This window comes from Neofelis nebulosa, chromosome 2 (assembly GCF_028018385.1).
Source record: "Neofelis nebulosa isolate mNeoNeb1 chromosome 2, mNeoNeb1.pri, whole genome shotgun sequence".
Lineage (NCBI taxonomy): Eukaryota > Metazoa > Chordata > Mammalia > Carnivora > Felidae > Neofelis > Neofelis nebulosa.
In genome coordinates this window covers 201,317,446-201,336,243 of record NC_080783.1, presented here as the reverse complement: position 1 = coordinate 201,336,243, position 18,798 = coordinate 201,317,446, and the positions used below count along the sequence as shown (strand labels likewise).

Below are 18,798 nucleotides of genomic sequence, written 5' to 3'. Positions count from 1 at the left end.
CCACAGTTTTCTATGTACCCATAAAGTTGTTCCAGTCACTGAGAAATAGAGTAGTGAACAAGGCAAAGTCCCCGCCCTCACCAAGTTTAGATTCTATTGACAGAGTTAGAGGATACTTAAATAAACAATAAATACTTTTTAGGCTCTTGTTTAGCTTGCACCCAAGCTAAACTCACCCAAAAAATGCACACAATCACTGTAAACCCTACCCTACACATAACTGATTAAAAAGCCACAGATTTCAAAAAAAGTACTTATCATTTTGCACATATATAGATGTCTCAACAAGTAATATTCAACTGTATATTTAAAAAACAAAGCAGCAATAGAAATTGCAACAAAAAGCACAAAACTCAAGTAGTAATTCCTATTGACATATGTCTGAAGGCTATTAGCTCTCCAAATGCCAACAGCATGGCCAACTGTTTTTTGGGTAGTCTCCACTCCTGTTCCAACAATGGAGCTGTGAAATCATTGAGAGATAAGCTTCTGAGAACCACGCCCCACTAGAGGTCCAATTAATACAGTCAATATACAGAAACAGCTTTAATCAGAAGACAGTGGTTACAGAACTGTGAGAGGCACAGCTAAATTAAACAACACTGCTCCAAAGCCAGAGGGTTAATCTAAGGGTTAATTGTACATAAAAGTTGGCACAAGACTTGCTTTCTACCCACTTCTAATTTTATATATCTCTCTCTCCCACCCTTGCTCACTTGGCTTTCAAGTTACTCAGAGTAAGACAAGCTCTTTCTCAATTGAGCACCTTTGCAATGTTGCTCACTCTGCCTGGACTGTGCTCCCCGGCCTGTCCCTCTCTCCTTCCCAGCATGATGGCTCCTCCTCAGCATGTCTACTTCCTCAGAGAGACACTCTCTGACCGCTATATTAAAAAACTAACTCCTTATTTTCCCAATCACAGCAATCTATTCTTTTTTTCTTTCAGAGAACTTTTCAAAATCTATTTAATTATTTGCTTGCTTATTTCTGTTTCCCCCACACGTCTGAAAGCTCCATGAAGGCAGAATTTTACTATCTTATTCATGATCTTCAATGTCTAGCAACACATCTGGCACAGAGTAGGTGATGCTCAATAAATACTTGCGGGATTCATGTATATCTTGTAGACATGTATATTCCCATATAATTTGTGGGATTCAAGTATAGCATGTCAAGGTCATCAAAAACAAGAAAAGCCTGCAAAACTGTATGTATAGTCAAGAGGAGCCTAAGTAGACACGACAATTAAATGAAATGTGGTATTCTGGATGGGACTCTGGAACAAAAAAGGGACTTAGTTAATAATAATGCACCAATATGGGGTCATGAATTGTAATAAATGGTCCGTTCTAATGTAAGATGTCAATAATAGGGAAAATTATGTGCAAGATGGAGGGGTACGTAACTCTGTGTATCATCTGCTCAATTTTTCTGTAAATCTAAAACTACTCTAGGGGCGCCTGGGTGCCCCAGTTAGTTAAGCGTCCAACTCTTGATTTTGGCTCAGGTGATGATCTCACATTTCATGAGACCAAGCCCATGTCAGGCTCTGCACTGACAGCATGAAGCCTACTTGGGATTCTCTCTCCCCCTCTCTCTGCCCCTCCCCTACTCGCTTGTCCTCTCTCAAAAACAAATAAATAAACTTAAAATAAAACAAAACAAAACTATTCTAGGGGCACCTGGGTGGCTCAGTGGGTTGAGCATCCAACTCTTTTTTTCTTTTTGTTTCTTTATCTTTGAGAGACAGACAGAGTGTGAGCAGGGGAGGGGCAGAGAGTGAGGGAGACACAGAATCTGAAGCAGGCTCCAGGCTCTGAGCTGTCAGCACAGAGCCCAACTCGGGTCTCAAACTCACAAACTGAGATCATGACCTGAGCTGAAGTTGGATGCTTGACCAACTGAGACACCCAGGCACCCTTGAGTGTCTAACTCTTGATTTTGGTTCAGGTCATGATCCCAGCGTGGGATCTGTGCTGAGTATAGAGCCTGCTTGAGATTCTCTGTCTCTCTCTCTCTTTCCCTCCCTCTGCCCCTCTCTCCTGCTTCTGTGCACTCTCTCTTAAAAAAAAAAAAAAAAGTCTTAAAAATAAAACTATTCTAAAAATTAAAGTTTCGGGTGTCTGCTGGCTCAGTGGGTAAAGCATGCAACTCTTGATCTCAGGGTTGTGACATTGAGCCCCACACTGGGTGTGGAGATTACTTAAAAGGAAAATCTTAGAAAAAATAATTATAAAATAAAAACTAAAGTCTATTCAAAAACAAATCTCCTGGGGCGCCTGGGTGGCTCAGTCGGTTGAGCGGCCGACTTCGGCTCAGGTCATGATCTCACAGTCAGTGGGTTCAAGCCCCGCGTCGGGCTCTGTGCTGACAGCTCAGAGCCTGGAGCCTGTTTCAGATTCTGTGTCTCCCTCTCTCTGACCCTCCCCCGTTCATGCTCTGTCTCTGTCTCAAAAATAAATAAACGTTAAAAAAAAATTAAAAAAAAAAAAACAAAAACAAAAAAAAAAACAAAAAACAAAAACAAATCTCCTGGTCAATGAGAGACTATTAGAAAGAAGGAAGGAAGGAAGGGAGGAAAAAATAAAAACTATCATATGCTACCAACAATATTAGAAGCCAAACACATTCATTAAAAGTCAAGATTGAGTTAAAATTAATTTTGAACTTTCTGAAATTAATTTTAACACCTGAATACTAATCATTTAAACCATCTCAACTGAAGAAAAGAATCAGAGATTGGGTCACACAGTCACACCCTAGTAAAGAAACTGATATAAAGAAGTTAGATCTACCTAACAGAGGGGTTTCATGAGCATTGTTGTATAAACTGAAGAAAGGTTTTGATCAGAGTTGATCAAGCCAGAAGTAGATTTTATTTTAGGTTGAAATAATACATTTTAAAAGAAATTGCAGTATGTTGACACACAATGTTACATTAGCTTCAGGTGTACAATATCATGATTTGACAATTCTATATGTTATGTCAATTGTAGAATGCTTTGCGGTATGATGACGAGATACTGCTGTTTTGACTATTAAAAAAAGTCTACAGAATGCTTTTTTTTTGGTGTGTGTGTGTGTGTGTGTGTGTGTGTGTGTGTGTGTAAGGATGGGGTAATTGCATAGTGTGAGTGAAGCAGCCCTGGATAGCTAACAGTCACTATTCATGATATGTGACGTTAAAAGTGGGAGGGGGTACCTGGCAGGGCTCAGTCACATAAGTGGCCTACTTCGGCTCAGCTCATGGTCTCATGGTTCATGAGTTTGAGCCCTGTGTCAGGCTTGATAGCAGAAAACCCAGGTAATTCAACTCTGCCAACACTCGTATTTCATTTCAGCTAGTTGTTTCAACTTGTATTACACCAAGTTTTTCTTCAGAATAAATGGCAAAACTTGGTAACTTGATGGCAACCCTTCTGCCTTAAATTCTACCCTGTGCCAAAGTTGTAATGAACAACAAAATGGGCCAAGAGGTTAACCAGAAAAAGGGAGGAAGAATGAATTAGATATCTGTCGGTAAAGGTTCTTAATGAACAGAGAGTTGAAACTGATACCATGATTTCAACATTGAAAATCAAAAATACAGCACTCATGCTTTGGGGTCAGACTGCTTCGCTTACATGCTGACTTAATTATTTACTAATTCTGTGACTGTGGACAAATTACTTTGCTTTTCTTTATCTTATCTTCCCCATCTGTAGAACTGGATTAATAACAGTAGTTTCCTCATAGGTGTGTTGTGAAGATTACCTGAGTAGCACCTATCTGTTGCTCACACTGCTAAGTACATAGTAAGTGCTTAATACCAACAATGATCATCACTAGCAAACAGGGGAAACCAAGAGTCCTAAGAGACCCTAAAAAGGTAGTTACTCTTATTTTACAAGGAGGAAGAAGTAAGCAAAACTATTAGGTTTCTCAAATTCAAGAGGAGTGGTGATTTTACAACTAGGAAGAGGGTTATTAATAAAAAACAAGAGAACTCCTTGCTTTTCTTTCATGACTTAGGTGCAGTCATCAGGAATGTATCTGTTTAGGAGGGACATGGCTAGTAGATTTGTCTGTAGATGGATCTAAAAACCCTGTCACCCAGGGAAACACTTCATAAAAATGAAAGGGGATAGAGGAGAAGACAGACAAAGTCATACTCTTTAGTTTTTCCCTTCCTGCTTTATTCCCATTTGAGAAAGAAAGGTAAGGAAGAGGCAAAGAAAGAAGGGAAAATAAATAAGAAAAGAGGAGACTCAGTAACCACTAGGAGGTAATCTTACTTAGAGCAAGATCTCAAGATGTAGTGACCAGTTTGTTCTCAATGGATCAAGCAGAAGTAGTTCTCAATCATTTAACTGAAAACAATTAAAACTAAGCATCAAAATATTTTATTTAATATAATCTACATCGGGGCTCCTGGGTGGCTCAGTTGGTTAAGTGTCTGACTTCAGCTCAGGTCATGAACTGGTTTGTGAGCTCGAGTCCCACGTCGGGCTCTCTGCTGTCAGCACAGAGCCCACTTCAGATCCTCTGTCTCCCTCTCTCTGACCCTCCCCCACTTGCTTGTGCACGCTCTCTCTCTAAAGTACATGAACAAATAACACAATCTACATCACCATCACTTTCTCATCAAGAGTACCTCAGACTAGTTTTTGCTGTCCCACCCATACTCCTCTAGCACCCATTTTGAAAGGAATAAAATTTAAAAGCTGGGAGACATCAGGAGAAAGGAGGCAGATGAGAAGCCAGGTACATGGACATTAACTCCCACTGTCGTGCAATAACAAATTGCCTGTGTTGGATCTGGAAGGGTAGGGAATTCATTCCATAGCCTGTTCTGCGTTTCTGTCTTCGTTCCTAATAGTCCTGTCCTAATTCTAACCTTTTAGAAGAACAACTCAGGAAGGCAAAGGTGTTTAGAGTTGAAGCTTTAATGCTACACTTTCCATCATGAAAAAGAAACAAGACCGAACTTTTTGAGCAAGAAAAATGCTCTCACCACGAAGCAGCAGGTGGGGGCGGAGGTATGGCAGCACTGCAGGAGAAAAGCAGCACATACCTCATGTTTGGCGCCATGTGGACTCCACGTAAGAGAAGTCAGCAAGGTTCTAACCCATGGAGTCTTCTGCTCATTTATAGGACAAAATGCCACTAAGAACAAACTAAAACAAAATCTGACAGGTTTTCGGGACACCAACATACAAAAGGGAAGGCTTCAATTCTACCAAGTAGTTCACATTTAAAGGCTAAACTACTTATGAACCATAGTCCTGGGTTCTGGTCTACCTAACACAAAAAGCATGCACAAATGCAAATACCACCCCCTTCTAGTTTATAGAACTCCTGTATTACCCAGTTTATTTGAAGATACAGGAAGACTGAAAACAACAAAAACAACAATAATAAAACACACACAACCATGCCTATTTACCTTGAATGGGATAAGAATAATGTGCTGGGCTTGGCTGGCTTGTGGTTAACCCTGTAGTGCAGGTAAGAACACTGTGTTGACTTGGAGATGGAGTCTGAATTAAACCACTTTCAGGTTTCATACCTGGCCACAATGCACCTGAATCAGATAAATTGGACCAATTACAAACAATACACTAGGACTGAGGAGCATGGTCATGCTTTCAAATATCCGCCAGTAGGTTTAAAACCTCAATCTTAAAAACAAAAGTAAATTTGCTTGTAAGAGAAAGTTACTGATTCTCCCACTCATAATATACCACAAGCAAATACAATTTCAAAGACTGGGGAGGGGAGCTATAGAAACAAAAATCTTGCCAGAATCCCAATAATGATATGTATATAAGTTCATTTCAATGGCTGGGGAAGACTGACCAGGGTTCAGAAAAAAAAGCTACTGACACTCAACTGGAGTATTTGTTGTAGAGGGTGCCTGATGATCATGTACAGTGGTAAATCATTTATCCATTGTCAAGGTGGGAGACACTTCATAGAAGTTTAAAATTCACTTACCCTTTAAATAAGCACCAAATTTCTTAAAAATGTATTAAGTAGTACTTTTCTGCCTTCTTAAGTTGGTTATTTTGTTACCTTCTGATTAGGAAAGACATACCTGCTTATTTTTATAAATTAAAACCATTACAGAAATATGTAACTTGGAAAAAATAAAGTCATATATAATCCCAGAACCCATACTTAACCACTATTACAGTGTGCATAAGAGTGACTTAGATTTCTTCTATGTATTTTCTAATCTTTTTCTTTTTAATAAAAATGGGATGTTACACAGTTCATAATTTGCTTTCCCACATATCTATAAAGACATTTTTCCACGTCAGAACATATAAATCTCTCATACTGATAGACATCATAGCTGTTCACTTTTATTTTTATCACAATGCTCCTGAACGACAATCTTTCTAAAACATATTTATATCCTTTCCTGCCTTCTCAGCAGGGAGGAAATAGTGAACATACCTTTATATTTTCTCAGTATTGTCACAAAGATGAATAGTGTGCTGTGTTATATATACATTACAGAGACACCGCCAGAGGCTATGGGGATTTGTGAAGATGGGACTAAACAGAACTCAATTACAGTTCTGTATCACTTTGTTTCTTTCTGTGATCTGTATTTTGACAATCTCTTGTCTCTCGCTTTATCTCCTTTGTCATCTGCAGTAAACTGGGAAACCATAAATGAAGCTTTGCTTCTACATGACAGCCTAAGGATGCCCTTTATGGTAAATAGTGTTGGTGATAATTCTGGCTATGCAAAAGTCTATTTAGAAAAAAAGCTTACTGTCTGGTTGTGCGCTGTGTTCTGAACAGCTATGGTTGCTGGATCAGTGTTGTTGAAGGTAATAATTAGTTCCAAGAAGGTTCATCAATCACATTCCAGGTAAGAAATTAATACCATGGTCAGCCACAGCTTCAAATTCAACAGTAACTCATTTCATTTACTCCTAATCTGATACTGAATTTATAAAAATATAATGCATTGATAATAAGGCCCTCTGCTCACCAGGGCACTGAGATGTCTAGGTGCAACTCAGACCAGTAAAATTTGTTGATAAGTAAATGTAAGGGAGATGTGAAAATTTCAAATTTCCAAATTTCAAGGCAATTGCCTTCCCCCAAACTCTTAAAGCATAAAAAACAAAAGGGGTTTTCTTTTCTCACCTATCAAACAAACACATGAAATAACTTATCTGAGAAGAACGAAGAATACCATTGTCTTTAGCATGCATTAGGAGGGTTGGTGCCCATTCCACGCTCAGTTTATGATCATTTAAAAAGTCTTGTCCAGGTTAGCCACAGTTAAACTCCTAACTATATCTAAATTTCAACACTAAAAATATTTGAGTATGTTATTTTTTAAACATTTATAATGTGAAATTTGAATATCAGTGCCATGATTCTTGGTGGTTGAGTATCACATTTTTTAGCAAACAAATTGCCATTTCAATGTCATGGTAACTTTCAGGTTTATTGCAATCAAGGTGATATTTTTTTTTTCTAAATAGGTTCTGAATCTTAGGTGTTGGATTTGTGAACATGCTTATATTACACTATATTAAAATACTATCTTATTGAGAATAGTATTACCTGAAAATGTTTTGCTAGTCTCATTATTTAGTATATATAAATATATACATTTAAATAATTAAAAAAAAATTTTTTTTCAACGTTTTTTATTTATTTTTGGGAGAGAGAGAGACAGAGCATGAACGGGGGAGGGGCAGAGAGAGAGGGAGAAACAGAATCGGAAACAGGCTCCAGGCTCCGAGCCATCAGCCCAGAGCCTGACGCGGGGCTCGAACTCACGGACCGCGAGATCGTGACCTGGCTGAAGTCGGACGCTTAACCGACTGCGCCACCCAGGCGCCCCTAAATAATTTTAAATATAGTTTTAAATTTTAAATAATTTTAAATAGAATTTTTTTTTTTTCTGGAAGTAAATTGACTTTATTTGGCAACTTTCAACAAATGGAAGCTTTTTCTGCCGGTTTTCTTGTGTGCAACTGACCAATGCTAAATAAGAAACAAACCTCAAATTCCTTTGCTTTTATTTTTTTGTCTGACCAGCAAACCAACCTAATGAATCATTTTATTTTTATAGAAGAGATTTGCAAAATAGACTGCCATCTGTAATTTTTTTTTTTTAACCCAGCACTCAGTAGTGTAATTGGCTAAAATTTTGTTGTTGATGGAATCCTAATGGTAATTACAAACGGAATAGAAAAACTGGGAGATTGAAATCTGAGTAATTTGAAGCAGCATTTTTATTTTTTTATTTTTTTTAATTTTTATTTTTTTAAGCATCAAAATATTTCATTTTATTTTATTTTTTTTAATATATGAAGTTTATTGTCAAATTGGTTTCCATACAACACCCAGTGCTCATCCCAAAAGGTGCCCTCCTCAATACCCATCACCCACCCTCCCCTCCCTCCCACCCCCCATCAACCCTCAGTTTGTTCTCAGTTTTTAAGAGTCTCTTATGCTTTGGCTCTCTCCCACTCTAACCTCTTTTTTTTTTTTCCTTCCCCTCCCCCATGGGTTTCTGTTAAGTTTCTCAGGATCCACATAAGAGTGAAACCATATGGTATCTGTCTTTCTCTGTATGGCTTATTTCACTTAGCATAACCCTCTCCAGTTCCATCCATGTTGCTACAAAGGGCCATATTTCATTCTTTCTCATTGCCACGTAGTACTCCATTGTGTATGTAAACCACAATTTCTTTATCCATTCATCAGTTGGTGGACATTTAGGCTCTTTCCATAATTTGGCGATTGTTGAGAGTGCTGCTATAAACATTGGGGTACAAGTGCCCCTATGCATCAGTACTCCTGTGTCTCTTGGGTAAATTCCTAGCAGTGCTATTGCTGGGTCATAGGGTAGGTTTAAATAGAATTTTAAATAAACTTTAAATAAAATTTCAAAGTATAAAATGTCTATAAACTGGCTCCTTTATAAAGTCAAAAACCAGGGCAAAAAGTCCAAGAAAAGTAGTAGAAGAGCTACTGACAGTAGTTTTCAATGTTTTTGACCAGAAACATGAAGTTGATATTTAATATATAATTATTTTATGAAGAACAGAAGAATAAAAGACCATATGAACACCGCCTCCAGCATCACAGTAGCACGGCTCTTTAAGCACATAAGTATCTTCCTTTAAAAGCACCCTTCCCAGAATTCCAAGTAATAGGGAACATGACCAAATGGTCTGACTATACAGCAATACTACTCACAGAGAAGAGGAAACCAAATCCTGGTTTCCTGACTCCTAGTCCACTGCTCTATGTCTACAACTACAAAGCTTCTCAATTTGTTTTAAGCACCAAGATCCTGATGTGGAAGAACAGGTGGTCTAACAGTGGCAAATGAAGTCGGTCTGAGTGCTATCCTTTTGCTGCCCCACACTGGGGTCTTATCACAAACTATACCCAAGTTTTCTCACCACAAACATTTCACTATTGGTTAGTCACTAACCAAACTAATTTGAGCAGCTCAGTTTATAGTAATACGTATCAGACTAGTAGATTTTTAGAGAAAGTTAGTTTGGTTAGGAACTGAAGTATATGCCAATGGTTAGGGGAAAAAATACATGAAAGAATATCTTGGTTTGTTGATACGACCGCTCACTGGAATGACTTACTATAAATACTAAGTAATTTAATCTGAATACTTTTCCTAATTATAAAGCGAGTAGATGTATATTATAGAAAATTAAGAAAACATAGAAAGTATAAAGAAAAAAAACTGCACAGTCTCACTGCACAGGAAAAAACTACAGGCAGTTCTTGCTTTTGTATGGGACTGTGTTAACTGAAACCTGTACACGCTGGAGCAGTGGCCTCACTTGGTATGGCGCCATGGTAATGGAGAGCAAATCTGTAGTGCCTACACTGTGAGCACTCACATTTTTTCTTCCAAATTATTCTTTATGTATACATTTTAAAAAATACTAACTTGGCATATTATATTGCTTTTAGTTTTACATGTTGCTTTTTAAAATTAGTAAGAAACTTTTCTCAAGATGCTGAATATTCTTTAAGAATGTGAATTTATTAGGGGCGCCTCGGTGGCTCATTAGGTTAGGCATCTGACTCTTGATTTCAGCTCAGGTCATGATCTTGCAGCTCATGAGTTCAAGCCTCACATGGGGCTCTATGCTGACAGCTCGAAACCTGGTTGGGATTCTCTTCCTGCCTCTCCCCTGCTTTCTCCCTCTCGCTCTCTCAAAAATACACAAGAATGTAAATTTATTAGAATATGATTTATAGTTTTCCATTCTATAAATTGCAATGTAACATACACATTTTAATTCAATGTGTAGGCTGTTTCCAATCTTTTGCTGTTATAAATGCTATGATAAATATCTTAGTAAAATTTTTGTGGGTATCTCTAATTAGTTCCATGGGCTGAATCCCTAGAAGTGAAATTACCGAGGGAAATAGCAAAAACTTAATCCTTAAGGCTATTAATACATATTCTCAAATCTCCATCTCACATAGAGTTCTTTTAAATGAAGCTGCAACAGTGTCAGCTAAGGCAATCTTTTATGAGCCCCTAAAAATAAATGGGTGCCCCTTTCCTCCACTGAGATCACTGGAAGTTAACTGTCTAATCCTTTCTGCTGTCCTACAACATTTCTATGTAGCTCTTAAAAAGAATATGACCACTATTCCTTTATTTTTACAGACTGTTTACAATATAAGCTTCCTAGATTTCCCTTAGTCTTCTCCTTTCATTAAGAGAAGGAACATTTTTGGGGCGCCTAGGTGGCTCAGTTGGTTAAGCGTCCGACTTCAGCTCAGGTCATGATCTCGTGGCCCATGGGTTCGAGCCCTGTGTCGGGCTCTGTGTTGACAGCTCAGAGCCTGGAGCCTGCTTTAGATTCTGTGTCTCCTCTCCCTGCCCCTTCCCCACTCACACTCTCTTTCTCTCTCAAAAATGAATAAATATTAAAAAAAAAATTTTTTTTTTTTTTTTTTTTAAAGAGAAGGAACATTTTTTAACTGCAAACTCAACTCTCAGACACAGACCAAATTTATGAGCACTTCTGAATTAAACAGACCTGGGTTCAATTCTAATCCCAGGCATTTACTTAATTCTATGACCCCAGGCTAGTCACTTGATCCTTCTAACAAGCCTGTTTCCTCATCTATAAAAAGGGATAATGCTACTACTTACTCCCTAGGACTGTTCTAAAGATTAAATAAGACAATAATGTAAAGTGTGAGGTACTTATTCTCAGCATACTGCACAGTATATAAAGCACTTCATAAACATCAGATAACGTTACTACAATGAGATTTTCTGAAGCTCACTGCATCTGAAATAACAGACTACCAAATCTAGTTTTGGTGCTAATAGGCAGCACTAAGATAAAATTGCCAAATCTTCATTAGAAAAAATAGTGTTTTATATTTGAGTGAACACATTTATAAAAAGAAAAAAAAAAGCCGTATCTGTAATTTCCTTAATAAATTCTGAGAATATGCCATATCTATCATTCACATTACCCCAACCTAAATCTCCCTCCAGTAAGTTTCATATATTACTGAAGTCAATTTAGCTGACTCTCTTCTCTTAGAAATACTGATGGAAGAATTTATGAAACAAGTCTCCCTCATTCCCAAATATAAAACAAAACCAAATTAACAAAAGAGCCTACTATTATAAATACTTCTTTACAATATAAAGTTTCCTTCAAGTTTTTAACAAGGATCTATCATACAATTTTCTTTTTTTCTTTAATACAAGTGAAACACAGCGATCATAAAAGATACTACAATATGCACATAGCATTATGGTAGGTATTCCATAATCTGAGTTCAGAGTTATAATAGGAGTTTTATTTAATACTGAACGGCAGGAATGACCAACTGTTCAACAATGTCATAAAGGGCTCTGGAATTGATGATAATGAATTTAAATCAAAACAGAAGGTAAAAAACCAATATAAAAATACTTACTTTATACTTGCTAGTTGTTACTAGTTAGCTGTTGAAAAATTAGCTTTCACATACCCACAAAGATATAAGCACAAACATATACTGAGAGTTCTGTTTCCAAAAGGACTGCTCAGTTTTGGCTGGTTACATATATAACAAATTTAAGATTTTAGTAAACTGGCTGATACTGACATGCGTGGAGGCATTGACTTACAAACAGGGAAACAAGAGCTGTTTGTCTTCTCTCATGAAGTTATCAACTACCGCTATCATTAAACATAACCCCCATTTTTGTTTCTAGTAGTTTTCAGAAGCCAAGGAGTGCTAACAAGCCTAAAACTAAGAAAGCTGTCACTATCATAAAGACTAGCCAAATGGGCCAGGAAAAGTAGGAATGTAGAAACCAAAGACAGGCAGCACTAATACATCCAGAATCTGTGGCAATCTGTTTAGATGATTTTTTAAATTTCCAACTAGTTTTGGTAAAGGTTACAGAGATATAATTTTAACACGCTGCATATGTGAAAATAATACAGGATTCTCTCAATTTTCTAAAACTAGTTTCTAGGAAACCAGGGAATGGGCAATAAAGCACCCTACATATATCAATTTACACACAGAAAGAAAAATCAGCGCAGATATTAAGCGCTCAAGGAGTTTCAAATTGACTTCGAGTAAAGCATTCTAATTCGCAGTTCATGTCCAAGATGCCTAAAACCAAAGAACAAACTATGCACAAAATAAGGCTATGCAAAATTGGGGGTTCTCCTCATTCTAAGATGACTTTTTGGTTCAGCAGAGTAACAATTGATCAGTTTGGGGCAGAGGGAGGAAAGAGGGAGAAACTGACAAAAAGAAAAAAAAGAGAGAGAGTAAACTAGAAGGCATATTCTTTCTGGATATTTAGATTACCTGGTTTTAGCAAGAAACTGAATCACCTTAAAATGTATTAATTATGCTTACCTAACCATGGTAACATGTTTTATAATAAAGAAACTAACAGTAATTCTTCAAAGAGTTTCCCAAACACTTAAAGATTCCAAGCTTTACAGTCAAGGTTTAGTACCTTGGAAATAGCTAAATGTTAATAGATAAACAAGTCAGTACTGAAAGTTTTAATTTTATTTAACATGCATCAAATATACCGTTGGAGAAGTTGCACACCCAACTTTTATCACACTTGTAACTGAGTAGGTACTCTGTAAAGAATAACCCATCTTTCAGCATCCTGATGAGCCATACTTGACTTTTGGGGAAAGATCGAAGTTTCTGGGGGATAAAATCAATAGTCTTAGAAACTGCTTATAATAAGATGCCTTACCAAAAGGAGGTAGTCCATACGTTTGGGTTGCCTGAGGGTAGACAGCATAGGGTTGAGACTGCTGTAGTGTCTGGTACTGAGTCTGCCCAGGGTAAGCAGTTTCCGAAACAGGAACTGAGAGGATATGTGCATAAGGTCTAGAAAAGTTCAAGAAAAGAAAAACTTTCATGTGTGATTTATTTTTAATGAATAATAGAGGAAATAGCTAATACCACTAAAAGCAAAGAATCAGCAATGAGGAAACTAACCTTCCACATAAAATGTCTCTTACTATGGCCAGAAAAAACTAATTTTTCCTTTCCAAGTTCTACAATCACCTAAGAAACAATTTTATGGAAAATTTAATATCCTCCCAAGGTCCAATTACCATGCTGTGACCATTTTTGATATGCTATATGCAAGGCCCCTTGTGAGATACAAAGACAGATAAACTTATCTACATAGAGAATAAACCCCAACATAACAGAAGACTGGACAGAACGGGATTCACAAACGGCTCTTATTCTCCACCCAGCCCTCTGGGCCAAACTAAGAGGGAAAGTAGGACTTGAAAAAGAGGGTTAGGCTGGTAAAGAAAAAGCAAGCGACCACTACACATCAAAGAACAGGGAGCAGAAGTGGGCCCCAATATTCCCAGATCAAGTCTACAAAATAGAAGCCAGGTAACTAATAAAATGTGACAAGTCCCAGACAGGACTCGGAATCTCCCCACAGACATTCAAGCCAGAATACACCTGCCACTAGTTGCTGCCAACCACATCAGGTTTAGCAGGAATTTGAATTCAGCAGTGGAACTTCTGGGACTTTTAGCTAGATGACCTGGTCATTTCGTCCATGCAATAAAATGGCCCCACATTTTATGCACTGAATTTTTAGATACAAGTTATTTTATTTGGTGAGTTATACTGTACTTATAATGTAATCAAGTGTTTTATGTACCACATAAGTCGTAACAATAAAATACTGTAAGGAAGGGGTGTTTCAGAACAGGAAAGATTTTTTCCAGCTTTGGGGGAAAGCAAAATGAAGAAAGGCTATGTGAGCTGAGCAGATAAAATGTGCAGAAATGGGACAGAATGGGTATTTAAGGAAAAGAGAAAAACTCTGGCAAAGGTATAGAGGAAGGAAAACAAGGGCTTAAGCTTGCAAGGACAAGAGATTATATTAAAGGATGTACGTAAAGGGGAGCAGCAAGAAAAAGAAAGACAGCAATGACCTCGAACACCAGGCTAAAAGAGTTCAGACCAATCGGAAACAACTAGGAGTCACTGAAATTGTTGAGCAAAGAATGACAAGATCAGAGCTGTCCTTTAATAAAGATTCATTTGACATTGCTTTGTAACATGGATTAGAAGGGGGAGAAAGTCAAAATAGAGGTTCGGTTAAAAAATAGCTATAATGCAATGGTTCATGTAAGTGCTAAAGATGTCTGAATGCAACAGGTATGTAAATGTTTTTTGAGTAGGCAAATGAATTTGGAATATGCAACATATTCACATCTATTCTTCCTAGTCAAATATGAGACCAAGAAATAGGTCAGGTTGTAGTTGTTAATCAAGTCACATGGGAAAAATTTTAAATCTTGGTGACTGCAAATGACTGATCTCCAGATATGCTAAATATCACAATATCCTTTTTTCCTATAGTGTCTTTATAGCTCAAAGTATTTTCTTATCTCCTTCATAATGATCTCAGAGAATAATAAGTTCAGTCACTTCACAGAAGAAAATCACATGAAAATGACTGGCCCAAAGGTGCTCTTAGTATTCCAGATCAGATTAGAATTTGAAGAACTCATTGAGTTGACCTTTTAGTTATTTCTTAACTGATTAAAAATTCAAAAGGTAAAAATGGGCACCAAAAGGAAAAAAAAATTACCAGTTTTCTTTTTTTTAATTTTTTTTTTAATTTTTTTTATTTTTATTTTTTTTCAACGTTTTTTATTTATTTTTGGGACAGAGAGAGACAGAGCATGAACGGGGGAGGGGCAGAGAGAGAGGGAGACACAGAATCGGAAACAGGCTCCAGGCTCCGCGCCATCAGCCCAGAGCCTGACGCGGGGCTCGAACTCACGGACCGCGAGATCGTGACCTGGCTGAAATCGGACGCTTAACCGACCGCGCCACCCAGGCGCCCCAACCAGTTTTCTTTTTTTAACAGTCCCATGGGTATCAGACACCTCTGTTACCAATTTCTTTGTGTTCTGCCTATGTAAGCACCTGGGAATTCATCCTACTTTAATAACACACCCATGTATATCAATTTATGTGCAGGCTCACCCTTTATTAACACACAATTGGTAGTCTGGCATATGCACGGTTCTGCACCTACTCATGCCGGAGATGATTAACTTATGGATCTTAAATGCTGATCTTACCTGTTGAAGGCCCAAAATGTTGCCTCTTAGTGACTGCAACCCACTAAGCCTAACTTCAAGCCTAGTTCTACTTTCAGGACATTCCTAAAACAATTAAGCTGAGAAGTCCCGCTAGAAGACTGGCCTGAGCTGTGTTTATTGATTTATCAAAGGTAGACGAAAGCGAGAATGATCAGAGGTCAATCAGTATTATGCTTTGATAACTAACAGTATTTTCATTTTCAGTGACTATTCACTTAGAGCAAGCTCCTGGGCAACAGTGATCTATTCTAGGCAACTATCTACTTTTTAAAAGTATGTTACAGAGACTCTACATTTAGAGGGAATAAAAAAATTGGTGTAGGAACCGAAACAAGAGAGGTGAAATTAAGTTAAATGTCAACTTAATAAGCTAAGTATCAAATTAAATTTTGAAATGAACCTAAAGGCATATAGATTTTTGAAATAATTATTGAACTTACTTTGCAGAATACATTTGTGAGGTATAATCATTGGATGAGCGAGGGATGTAATCGGTGCATGTCATAACTGAAAGAAAGATATCACCAGGTAAAAAGTTAGAACATTCCAAAAATGAAATGAGAAAACCACATATCTCACTGTATAGTCTTTCAAATAACACAATACAGCCTGGACATCAGAAATTTAGGAAGACTATGCAATAGAAAATACTTCTCTCTTACAGTAATGGGTTTAGAGACTTTTAGAGACAGTAAAAGAAGCCAGAATGTGGGGGGTATGGAAAAGAGCTGAAGGTTAGTTCCAGCTCATCTCTAGCTTCATCCATCACTGAGCTAAAACCATAGATGAAGCAACCTCCTAAGTGTTCACTGTATTCACAGGCAAACTTCAAAAGATCTAAGAAACCACAATGTATTTCTTCAGTTTGTTCATTCTCTGGGTACTTCCACTATTCTGAGTAAAAGGCCCTAAGAATGACTTGCAGGAAGACAGATTTGGGGGGAAGTACCCAGTTTTATTAGAAAACTGTTGCTAGTGCTGTGTATAATGCAGCAAAAGATGCAAGTATGCTTCTATACCACTATTTTTTCAGCTTTGTAGTTAAGGCTTTAAGTTTGGCAAAGCAAAGACAGATCCGAGGAACTGATGTGATTCTCTGATGAACCATCAAGTAAAGAGACTTTCACAGCTCGTGTCCTCTTTGACCCCCATGACTTCATCTAAAATAGCTTCTGTGAAGGCTGGACCCTCATGATTTCATCTGCAAATATTCAGCTCAAGTCTGACAGGTAGCAGAATCCTATTTATTAGGCACTATTTCAGGCCATGTTGTAGACAGAATTATATGATAAAGAACTTGTACCAGGCCCCTGAACTGTCCAAGAACTTCCTTTAACATCTATAAAGGAGGTTGCTCTATTATAGGGATTAAGAGTAAACCAACTAACTTTACATCTAGCTGGGTTTCCCGAATGTCTGAAGTAAAAAGGGAACTCTGGTCATGATGAGGGGCCAATTCATGCCCAACAGTGAGACAAATTGACATCTGTGAGTTAGGCATAAAAGATCTTGTCCACTGTCATTGTTCAAGGTCTTTAAAAGTACTGGAAATCAGGGGTGCCTGGGTGGCTCAGCTGGTTGGGCATCCGACTTCAGCTCAGGTGATGATCTCGCGGTTCGTGAGTTTGAGCCCGTGTCGGACTCTGTGCTGACAGCTCAGAGCGTGGAGCCTGCTTCAGATTCTGTGTCTCCCCCTCTCTCTGCCCCTCCCCTGCTCGCACTCTGCTTCTGTCTCTCAAAGATGAACAAATGTTAAAAAATTTTTTAAAAAGTAGTTACTGTTGTAGATCACATTCATCCATAATCATTTTGACAAAAATGAAGGAGATCTCAATTAGGTCTAAAGTTCTTACCATCCATCACATAAAACATAATTTCATTTGAATTCTGCATAATGGTTCCTTCTCTGCTGACAAGTACTTTCAAAACCCCAACCCCTCTCCTCCTCCGATTTAATTTAATTCTCAAAGAGATTGACAAAACATCCTGGGAGATTTAGGGTCAATATTTACTTCTCTATAGAATGAATGAGGCTTTATCTTTGCTGGACTTAAGAACCATGAAAGGATTATAAACAGTCAAGGCATAAGCTGCTCTAATACTAGAATAGCAGCAGTGAAGATGAGGCACAACCTTGAAATATATTCTGAAGGTAAAACTAACAGGACATTCTGATGGATTTGTATCTAAGGAATGAGGAAAACAGGGGAATACAGGATAATTCCTATGTTTTCAACTTGAACAACTAGAGGGACGATGAAACCACTTCCTAAAATGGGGAAGTTTGGGACAAGAGGTTTGACAGGGGCTAAGGGAATAAAATACTTTTACACATTTTAAGTACGAATTTCCTTTCAGATATCTAAGTGGAAATGTCAAATAGGCAGTTAAATCAGGGGAGAGGTCAGACTGGAAATAAAAATTTGGAATTCATTAACAATGTATACAATATTTGTTTTATTTTTTCATGTTTATTTATTTTTGAGAGAAAGCGCAAATGAGTAGAGGAGGGACAGAGAGAGGGAGACGTAAGGTCCAAAGCGGGCTCTATGCTGTCAGTGCAGAGCCCAATGTGGGGCTCAAACTCACGAACCGTCAGATCACGACCTGAGCTGAAGTCGGATGCTTAACCAACAGAGCCACCCAGGCGCCCCAACAATGTATACAATATTTAAAGTAATACAATAATGTAATGGATGAGAGGATGCAGAAAGAGAAAAGATGGTGGACTCAAAATAAATCCTGAAGCCCACCAACATTCGGAGTTCAGACAGAGGAAGGGCCAAGAAAGGAGAAAGGCGGGAGGAAAAGTGGTGAGGCAGAATATGAGAAGAGAGAAACATGCACTAGAACTAGTACTCTCACAGTAACTGAAAATAACTAATGACCTTGACAAGAGCAATTTCATTGGAAGAGTGGTGACAGGAGCAAAATTTGAGAGGGCTGAAGGATTAATGGGAGACAAGAAAACAAGAAAAGGGCAACTCTAGGGGCTCCTGGGTGGCTCAGTCGGTAGAACGTCCGACTTCGGCTCAGGTCATGATCTCACGGTTTGTGAGTTCAAGCCCTGCGACGGGCTCTGTGCTGACAGCTCAGAGCCTGGAGCCTGCTTCCGATTCTGTGTCTCCCTCTCTCTCTGCTCCTTTCTCTC

The 18,798-nt window shown here is 38.0% G+C and overlaps 1 protein-coding gene across 2 annotated transcripts in view; it reads right to left on the bottom strand.

Annotated features, from left to right (window-relative positions):
- The window catches only part of EYA3 (EYA transcriptional coactivator and phosphatase 3), a 98,812-nt gene that overhangs the window by 39,426 nt on the left and 40,588 nt on the right, over window positions 1-18,798 (bottom strand). Inside the window, exons 5-7 of one of the 2 annotated variants that reach the window (XM_058718418.1) lie at window positions 16,088-16,154; window positions 13,250-13,386; window positions 5,426-5,563 (exon numbers count right to left, since the gene is read on the bottom strand). In XM_058718418.1, the coding sequence (XP_058574401.1) occupies window positions 5,426-5,563; window positions 13,250-13,386; window positions 16,088-16,154 (342 nt within the window). The remainder of the gene's footprint in view (window positions 1-5,425; window positions 5,564-13,249; window positions 13,387-16,087; window positions 16,155-18,798) is intronic. The other variant, XM_058718419.1, reaches the window with a different exon arrangement.